Below are 10,772 nucleotides of genomic sequence, written 5' to 3'. Positions count from 1 at the left end.
GGCCTCACCACTCTAGGCCTATTTCCTTCTTTTAATGAAGTTATTTCTATTAATTACAAAAAACTCTGACATCACCCATGACTGATCTCACAGCACTGAAAGGAGTTAAGCCCTCACACCTCTGCAAACTGAGGGTTTCTTCTAATGCTAACATTCCACCCGTTCCAGGACCACCACCCCAGGGCCTGGCAAGGTCTGGGCCAGGATCTCTCCTCTTTATATTTCTGTGTTTTGCTTATGTGTTCACTTTGCTAGTCTTGCTTCTTGTTTGGCTCTTCCAGGTACTGTGTGCTATGTGTATCCATTCTTCTGTCTAGCCACCAGGTTTTTTCCATGGGTCAAGTATAGAGACTAAGAATATGCAAGGGCCTGGGCAGCTTTCACTGGGACAGACTCTTAGGTTCCCAGAGGTCTTTTTAGCTTTGCCCTTTAATCCTTTTGGAATCAAAGGATTAAAGAGCAGTCCAAAAGACTGGCAAAATTATGAGAATAGCAATATTTTCTAAAAATCAGGCGGCTTTCCCCTCATTTTTTTTTTTTTTTTTTTTTAATATAAGCAAGCTTCTTGGTGGTTAACACAGAATCTACCTTACATATCACTACTCTTTTGGTCACCAGTAAGCTATTTTTGTTATAGTAATCTAATTGAATAATGTACCATCTTATTTGATCTTTCTTTATGGTTCCCAAAACACACTACACTTGTTCTTTCTAGATGACATATGAAAGGCAAATGAAGGTGAATTACAGCTGACTTTCACATATCCTCTGAGTTGTGCATAATATATAGTATAATTATCTCTGGCTCCCCCAAACAATTTAAAACAGAAATGACAAAACTTGTCAACCATTTTCCCCAACACAAAATAGTAACAAATAGCATGTAGGTCAGCAATGAAGCTGGTGAGAAGTGTTGGAGAATAGGGTTAACAGTTGTTAAGGACTTTAGAAACTTTCTTTTAAAATTAAAATTCTATTTCTTTTCAAACTCTAATGACTCTCAGCTGAATTTAAAAATTTTTAGCAATAGTGATTACAGGCACTCCTTTGGATCATGTAAGTCAGCCCTGGAATGAAAACCTAGAAAGAAATGGAAAACAATGGTTCTTGTGATTTCTTTCTGAGTTGCCTGCCTTACAAAGGCTTTTATCACCCAGGTTTGCACACATTCTGGTAAAAACATAAACACTCCTCATGTTAGACGTGCTGTGCCAACGTTTTCTAATTAGCTTTAAGCCTATTTATTCCACTGGACTCCACAGACTACTTTTTGTACTGACCCAAAGGTAAGCTAATAACTCAGGCACCCAGGAAAACAATGGAAATACAGAATGCTAAAGTGAGAGCAACAATACTAGTGACATGCTAAAGAAATCATCTCTGAGACAACTTTATAAAGGATAAAGATGACCTTGGAAGATACTGATTTATCCATTTAGTAGGTTTCCAAAACCAAAACCAAATAAAACCCAACTACAGCATATCTAAATTACAACACTTTATTGCAGCATCGGCAAAGGTCAGATTTCTGAAGCTGGTGAAGATTGGGCAGCATTTCCATGTGAAATGTTACAACTTTACAAGTTTTGTTTCTTATTTAATTCTACATGCAGAAACTGAAACATGGTAAAAGAAAAAATGCAAAACAGCTAGAAAAAAGATGGAATCAAGTTGTAGCATACAGATGTGCTCTTTAACTAAATTTACTATGCCTATTGAAAAGCAAACGAAAGACAACTATCCTAATAAATTAACAGATTGCCAGAAACAGACTAAGAACCCTCATTTCTATTTGGGGGGAGGGAGAAGGAACAAAACTAAACAAAAACAAAAGCAAAATAAAAGCTCTACTGTTTCCATACTTTGTTTAGAGACAGAGGCTGTAAACCCATGAAGGTCAACAAAATCTTCTGATCCACTTCTTGCTGTCCTTCGTCCATTTTCTGTGACATGCTGACTGGCACATTTGTTTTCAATGATACTTACAATGGGCTCAGAATCCCTCTTCTCAGACTGGTGTGACTTCCCTAAGTCATCTGAATCCATGCTCTTTGTAATACTAACAGTCTTTCACATTTTTCTTTTACCCAAATAGGCAATTTTATATCACTGACTCTGATGGATAAAACTGATTTTTGTCCCTCATCCCTTGTTCCTCTTGAAACAAATTCCTAAACAAAAGCCTTCCTGGTGGATTATCTGGCACTTTGATATTTTTCATCATTTTGTTGTCCTGCATGTAAGTTTTTACTAGAAGATTTTACTGCTTGCGCTATACTTTCCTACTGTAGTTCTGGAGCCCCCAAATGTATCTTCTTCCAACATGGGATGTTCAATTCAGAGACACTGTAACTCAAATCAAGTTTAAAACTCAAGTTCATTTCCCCCTTACCATTACTATTACAATCACTTCTTCTCAGGCCCAGTCATCTCACTGACGCTCTTCTGGGTGTAACTGCTCAGTAGTCAAGTTAACCATCTCATTTCTTGACTGCCATTCTCAGAGAAGATTAACCCTCACGTGATTTCCATTACAAAAGGCCGTTTATGCCTTATCTGGAAGCGGCTTGTTCCGGTGTTGGCAGAGGCTGCTGTTTCTGCCTCATGGCCCCAGCCTGTCCCAGGTTGTTCAGATTCGCAACTCTCTAGACCGACATGCTGAGATGTGTCCACTGCTCTCATTCAATTGCTGGAGGACTCCACTATCCACAACATCAGATACAGGACCTAATGAAATGACACGTGCTGCTGGATCAACGTCTCCTAGAAGCACAAACAGGGCAACGTTAAAGAACTAGAACTGAGGACAAACCTCTGGTAAGAAAAGAACCCTTAAATACCACCAGCCATTGATTACTGCAAATTAATCAGTGCTTTTTAAAGATTAAGACAATAGAAGCCTGAAAAGGGGCACTAAAAAAAAGCAATTCTGACAGTGATCAGGGTATCTTTCCTACAACTACTTTCTAAGATGCTGAAAATTCGTGATTTTTGTTATGGTTGAATTGTGTACTCCAAAGTCATGTTGAGGTCTAAATTCCTGGCACCTCAGGATGTGACCTTCTTTGGAAACAGGGTCATTGCAGATGTAATCAGTTAAGAAGAGGCCATATCAGAGTAGGATGGGCCCCTAATCCAGTATAACCAAGTCCTTAGTACAGTGGTCGGCAAACTGCGGCTCGCATGCCACATGCGGTTCTTTGGCCCCTTGAGTGTGGCTCTTCCACAAAATACCACGGCCTGGGCGAGTCTATTTTGAAGAAGTGGTGTTAGAAGAAGTTTAAGTTTAAAAAATTTGGCTCTCAAAAGAAATTTCAATCGTTGTACTGTTGATATTTGGCTCTGTTGACTAATGAATTTGCTGACCACTGCTGTAGTACAAGGGGGGTTTTGGACACACACACAAGCATAATGCCACATGAAGATGAAGGCAGAGATCAGATGATGATGGAGAAGCCAAGGGGCACCAAAGATTGCTGGCAAGACATCAGAAGCTAGGAGAGAGGCATGGAACAATTCTCCCTCACAGCCCTCAGTAGGAACCAATTATGTAGATACCCTGACTTTGGATTTCCAGCCTCCAGAACTGTGAGGCAAACAGTTCTGTTGTTTAAGTCACCTAGTTTGTAGTACTTTCTTATGGCCGCTCTAGCAAACTATTAGTTTTCCACAAGACAAGTACATTAGCAAGAAACTTTCCAAGGGAGGAGGATCCAAGATGGCGGCGTAGGTAAACACCTAAACTGCTGCCTTGCACAACAATTTCAAAACTAAAACTAAAAGACAAAACGTCTATCACCCAGAACCACGGGAAAGCTGGCTGAGTAGAAGTTCTACAACTAGAAGGAAAAAGAAAAGAGCATTGAGACAGGCACAAGCGCTGAAAAGCTGAGGTACGGAGACGCGCGAATCGGGCTGGCGACGGGTGACTGGGAGCGCTGCTGTTTTCAACCTGAAGGGAGATAAGCTCCCGATTACTCCGAACTCTAGTTTCTGGGAAGACGCGGGGGACCCAAACTCCTACGGGGAGAAACTGGACTGTCTGCCATGGGGTCGGAAAGTGAGGAAGGCTTGCTTGCAGGGCTGCGCACAGAAATAATTGTTTATTGTGCTGAGGCGCGGGACAGGGGGACGCGGTTGGAGACGCAGAGCCGGCTTATTGGCAGCCATCGCTGTTTGCCACACCCTAGCCTAGTGACACCCTGAGACCCTGCCCACACAACCTACAAACCCACCCAAGCTCCAAGCAGCGGCTTTAGCATATGAATGGCCTGCCCTATCGCAGCTTAACATAGCAAACTTGCAGCCCGGGTCAGACAGCTCCAAAACCTCCAAACCACAAGCAAAGAGGAGAAAACTGTAGTTCTCACTGTAGCGCCTGCTGGGTGGCCTCAGACAGTAGCTGACCTGCACCCCATTGGAGATCCAGAAGCCAGTGTACCTAGTGGTCAGTGTGAGACACCAGATTTCAACTCCTCACATCCATAAGTGACACATTCAAGAGGCAGACTCAGTGAGCACCAAAGCCCCACTGAAACAAGTCCTGCACCATAAGCGTGTCTCCAGCACAGCAGTTCTTCCATTACAGACACCGCGGGTCCTCAAAGCCAAGTGGCCTGGAGGTCAATTCCTCCCAATGTACCAACAGCAATCAAGGCTTAACTACACCAAGACTTTGCACTCAGCCCACAAAGGGGTGTACCAAAGGCGTCCACCTCAGGTGATTGGGGAGGCTGAGCTACTGGCCCCCATAGGTCACCTGCCACACAAAGCAACTCCATCAACACAAGGAAGCAGCAAAATGCAGAGACAAAGAAACATGTCACGAAAGAGAGAAATGGAGAAAAGCAAACTACTGGACGACATAGAGTTCAGAACCACATTTATAAGGTTACTCAAGAATCTTCTAAAAACCGCTGAGGAACTTAGTGAGACCTTTAAGGATCTTAATGAGAATGCCAAAAAAATGGAAAAGGAGCAGTCAGAAATTAAGCATACACTGTCTGAAATAAAGAATATACAGAAACTCAACTGTAGATCAACATACCCCAAGAATCAAACCAAAGATCTGAAATATGAGGAAACAAAAAACACCCAGCCAGAAAAACAAAAAGAAAAAAGAATCCAAAAATATGAAGATAGTGTAAGGAGCCTCTGGGACAACTTTAAGCGTACCAACATCCGAATTTTTGGGGTGCCAGAAGAAGAGAGAGAGCAAAATATTGAAAACCTATTAGAAGAAATAATGACCGAAAACTTTCCCTACCTGGTGAAAGAAATAGACTTACAAGTTCAGGAAGCACACAGAACCCCATACAAGAGGAATCCAAAGAGGACCACACCAAGACAATCATAATTAAAATGCCAAGAGCAAAAGACAAAGAGAGAATCTTGAAAGCAGCAAGAGAAACACGGTTAGTTACCTACAAGGGAGCACCCATACGACTGTCAGCTGATTTCTCGGCAGAAACTATGCAGGCCAGAAGGGAGTGGCAAGAAATATTCAAAGTGATCAATAGCAAGAACTTACAGCCAAGATTACTCTACCCAGCAAAGCTATCATTCAGAGTTGAAGGTCAGATAAAGAGCTTCACAGACAAGAAAAAGCTAAAGGAGTTCATCACCACCAAACCAGGATTACATGAAATGCTAAAGGGTGTTCTTTAAGAAGAGGAAGAAAAAGAAAAAGGTGAAGATAAAAATTATGAACAACAAAATGACATCAAATACATACCTACCAACAAGTGAATCTAAAAATCAAGTGAATAGCCGAAACCGGTTTGGCTCAGTGGATAGAGCGTCAGCCTGTGGACTGAAGGGTCCCGGGTTCGATTCCGGTTAAGGGCATGTACCTTGGTTGCGGGCACATCCCCAGTGGGAGGTGTGCAGGAGGCAGCTGATCGATGTTTCTCTCTCATCGATGTTTCTAGCTCTCTATCCCTCTCCCTTCCTCTCTCTGTAAAATATCAATAAAATATATTTAAAAAAAAAAAAATAAAAAATAAAAATAAAAATAAAAATCAAGTGAATAAAAAATCTGAAGAACAGAATGGACTGGTGAATATAACAGAATCAGGGACATAGAAAGGGAGTGGACTGACAATTCTCAGCGGGGAGGGGGTGTGAGGGGTGCGGGAAGAGATTGGACAAAAAGCTTACACCTATGGATCAAGACAGTGGTGGGGGGTAAGGGCATGAGGTGGGGTGGGGAATCAGGTGGAGGGGAGCTATGGGGGAAAAAAAGAGGAACACCTGTAATAAGCTGAACAATAAAGAGTTATTTAAAAAAAAAAAAGAAACTTTCCAAGAATAAAATCCAAATATAAAAAAGTACATATTCTTCTGGATATATCCATAATTCATGCAGAACTGAACTAAATGGTAAAAAGGACAATTAACACAAGTATTCCCTGAGAGAAAGAGAAGATAAAATTCTCCTGAAATCAAGAGAAAGCAATGGTATAAAATAGAATATACTTTAAGTACAGGAAGAGGAACAGAGTTAGAAAACCTATTTGAAGAAATAATGTCAGAAAACTTCCCTGATGTGAGGAAGAAAAAAGTCACACAAGCACAGAGAGTCCCAAACAAGATGAACCCGAAAAGACCCACACCAAGACACATCATAATTAAAATGGCAAACGTTCAGGACAAAGAGAGAATCTTAAAGGCTGCAAGAGAGAGGCACAAAGTTACATACAAGGTATTTCCCACTAGATTATCAAATGATTTCTCAACAGAAACACAACAGGCCAGAAAAGAATGGAAGGAAATTTACAAAGTGATGCAAAGCAAGGGACTGAATCCAAGAATATTCTATCCAGCAAGACTATCATTCAAAATTGAAGGGGAAATAAGGAGCTTCACAAACAAGAAAAGGCTAAGTAAGTTTATCACTACTAAGCCAGCAATCCAAGAAATGCTAAAGGGACTGGTGTAAAAAGAAGAAATAAAAAGGTAAGGAACACAGGAACAAAAAATAAAAATGGCTACAAACAAGTACCTATATACACTAATAAAAGAGAAATATGCAAATTGTCCGTACTCCGCGATGCCCACCAGCTAATCAGGAGTGAATATGCAAATTAACCCAACAAAGATGGCGGGTTAATTTGCATATGCCGGCCTGGAGCAGCCGGGTGGGGCAGGACGCCTGCAATGAGGGGGGTGGCGGGGGGCAGAGGGAGCTACAGGAGCGGCACTCCAGCCAGGCGTGAAGACTTGCAGGTTCCTGGGCGGCCAGGAGCACGGACTTGCAGGATCCTGGGCGGCCAGGGGCGAGGACTTGAAGGCTCCCGGGCGACTGGGAGCGAAGCCAGGGGAAGGAAGCCCTATTCTTGCACAAATCTTCGTGCAACGGGCCTCTAGTCAATAATAACTTTAAACGTAAATAGACTAAATGCTCCAATCAAAAGATATCAAGTGGATGAATGGATTAAAAAAATGACCCATATATATGCTGTCTACAAGAGACCCACCTCAGAACAAGGGACTCACACAGACTGAAAGTGAAGGGATGGAAAAATATCTTTCAGCCAAATGGAAATGAAAAAAAAAAAGCTGGGGTAGCAATACTTATATCTGACAAAATAGACCTCAAAGTGAAGGCCATAACATGAGATAAGGAAGGCCACTTCATAATACTAAAGGGATCGATACAACAGGATATAACCCTGACAAACATATATGCACCCAATGCAGGAGCACCCAAATACATTAAAAAAAACTCCTGAAAGAGATAAAGGGAGAGATAGACAACAATACAATCATAGTAGGAGACTTTAATACACCACTGACATCACTGGATAAATCCTCTAGACAAAAAAATCAGCAAAGAAACAGCAATCCTAAATGACTCACTACAGCAGATGGATTTAATTGACATCTTCAGAACATTTCACCCCAAAGCCACGGAATATAAATTCTTCTCAAGTGCACATGGGACATTTTCAAAAATAGACCACATATTGGATCACAAGCAAAGTCTCCCCAAATTCAAGAAGATTGAAATCATATCAAGCATCTTCGCAGACCACAATGACATAATAATACTAGAAATAAACTACAATAAAAACAATCCAAAAATTCAAACACTTGGAAGCTGAACAGCATGCTATTAAACAATGATTGGGTTACCAAAGAGATCAAAGAAGAAATTAAAAACATCCTGGAAACTAATGACAATAAAAACACAACAATCCAAAATCTATGAGACACAATGAAAGCAGTCCTGAGAGAGAAGTTTATAGCTCTACAGGCCTACCTCAAAAAAACAAGAAAAAATGATAGTAAATCATCTAAACTCCACAACTTACAGAATTAGAAAGAGTGCAGCAAGAAAAGCCCAGAGTGAGCATAAGGAAGGAGATAATAAAGAACAGAGCTGAAATAAATGATAGAGACAAAAAAATAAAAATAAATGAACAATACAAAAGATAAATGAAACCAAGAGCTGGTTCTTTGAAAGGATAAACAAGATTGATGAACCTCTAGCCAGGCTCACCAAAAAGCAAAGAGAGAGGACCCAAATAAACAAAATCAGAAATGAAAGAGGTGAAATAACAACAGACCCCACAAAAATACAAAGGATTGTTAAAAAAATAATATGAACTATTCTATTCCAACAAACTGGACAACCTGGAGGAAATGGACATATTCCTAGAAAAATACAAACTTCCAAAACTCAATCAGGAAGATTCTAAAAATCTCAATAGGCCGATAACTATGGAAGAAATTGAAGCAGTCATCAAAAAGCTACCAGCAAACAAAAGCCCGGGGCCAGACGGCTTCACAGGGGAGTTTTACCAAACATTCAAGGAAGAACTAAAACCTATCCTCCTCAGACTATTCCAAAAATTCAAGAGGAAGAAACACTTCCAAGCTCCTTCTATGAAGCCAGTATCACCCTAATACAAAAACCAGATAAAGACAACACAATGAAAGAGAATTATGGGCCAATATCCCTCATGAACATAGATGCCAAAATCCTCAACAAAATTCTAGCAAATTGGATCCAGCAACACATCAGAAAGGTCATACACCATGACCAAGTAGGATTTATCTCGGGGATGCAAGGACGGTACAATATCCACAAATCAATAAATGTGATACATCACATAAACAACATTGAGATAAAAATCACAGTCATATCAATTGATGCAGAAAAAGCATTTGACAAAATCCAACACCCTTTCTTGATAAAAACTCTCAGCAAATTGGGAATAGAAAGATCATACCTCAACATAATAAAAGCCATATATGACAAACCTACAGCCAACTTCATACTCAATGGGCAAAAACTAAAACCATTTCCCCTAAGAACAGGAACAAGACAGGGATGCCCACTCTCACCATTCCTGTCAACATAATACTGGAAGTACTAGCCATTGTGATTAGACAAGAAGAAGAAATAAAAGGCATCCAAATTGGAAAAGAAGAAGTAAAACTGTTCTTATTCGCAGATGACATGATACTATACATAGAAAACCCTAAAGACGCCATCAAAAATTATTAGGCTTAATAAATGAATTCGGCAATGTAGCAGGATACAAATTAATGCCAAGAAATCTATGGCATTTCTATACACCAATAGTGAATTTACAGAAAGAGAGACTAAAAAAGTAATCTCATTTACCATTGCACCAAAAAAATTAGGATACCTAGGAATAAACTTAACTAAGGAGGTAAAAGACCTATACGGGGAAAACTATAGGACACTGAAAAAAGAGATAGAGGAGACATAAACAGATGGAAGAAGATACCGTGTACATGGATTGGCAGAATCAACATCATTAAAATGTCCATACTACCCAAAGCAATCTATAGATTCAATGCACTTCCCATTAAAATACCAACCGCGTATTTCACAGACCTGGAACGAACTTTCCAAAAATTCATCTGGAATAAAAAAAAAAGACCCTGAATAGTTGCAGCAATCCTGAGAAAGAAGAACAAAGTAGGTGGGATTTCAATACGAGATATCAAGCTGTATTACAAAGCCACTATTCTCAAAACAGCCTGGTACTGGCACAGAAACAGACATATAAATCAATGGAATAGAATAGAGAACCCAGAAATCGACCCAAACCACTATGCTCAATTAATGTTTGACAAAGGAGGCATGAACATAAAATAGAGTCAAGACAATCTCTTCAATAAATGGTGTTGGGGAAACTGGACAGATACATGCAAAAAAATGAAACTAGACCACCAACTTACACCATACACAAAAATAAACTCAAAATGGATAAAGGACTTAAACATAAGATGGGAAACCATAAAAATACTAGAGGAATGCACAGGCAGCAAAATCTCAGACATATGCTGAAGCAAATTTTCACCGATACCGCTCCTAGGGCAATGGGAACTAAAGAGAAAATAAACAAATGGGACTACATCAAAATAAAAAGCTTTTGCACAGCAAAAGAAACCATCAACAAAACAACAAGAAAGCCCACTGCATGGGAGAATATATTTGCCAATGTTATCACCAATAAGGGTTTAATCTCCAACATTTACAGGGAACTCATGCAGCTTAACAAAAAGGAAGATGAACAACCCAATCAAAAAATGGGCAACGGACCTATATAGACACTTTTCAAAAGAAGACAGAAGAAAGGCCAAGAGACATATGAAAACATGCTCAAAGTCACTGATTATCCGAGAGATGCAAATCTAAACGACAATGCATTACCATCTCACACCTGTCAGAATGGCTATCATCAACAAACGACAAGTGCTGGTGAGGATGTGGAGAAAAAGGAACCCTCGTG

General features: G+C 40.1%; 1 protein-coding gene across 4 annotated transcripts in view; it reads right to left on the bottom strand.

Moving 5' to 3' along the window:
* Positions 1–549: 549 nt before the first annotated feature.
* The window catches only part of UPF2 (UPF2 regulator of nonsense mediated mRNA decay), a gene marked incomplete at its 3' end in the record, with an annotated part of 132,838 nt that continues 122,615 nt past the window's right edge, over positions 550–10,772 (bottom strand). For all 4 annotated transcript variants that reach the window (XM_080643569.1, XM_080643568.1, XM_080643573.1 and 1 more), the window contains one exon: positions 550–2,763. In XM_080643569.1, the coding sequence (XP_080499695.1) occupies positions 2,754–2,763 (10 nt within the window). The remainder of the gene's footprint in view (positions 2,764–10,772) is intronic.

The sequence above is a fragment of the Plecotus auritus genome (genome assembly GCF_963455305.1).
Source record: "Plecotus auritus genome assembly, chromosome: 1".
Taxonomy (NCBI): domain Eukaryota; kingdom Metazoa; phylum Chordata; class Mammalia; order Chiroptera; family Vespertilionidae; genus Plecotus; species Plecotus auritus.
This window is presented reverse-complemented; position numbering and strand designations above follow the sequence as displayed.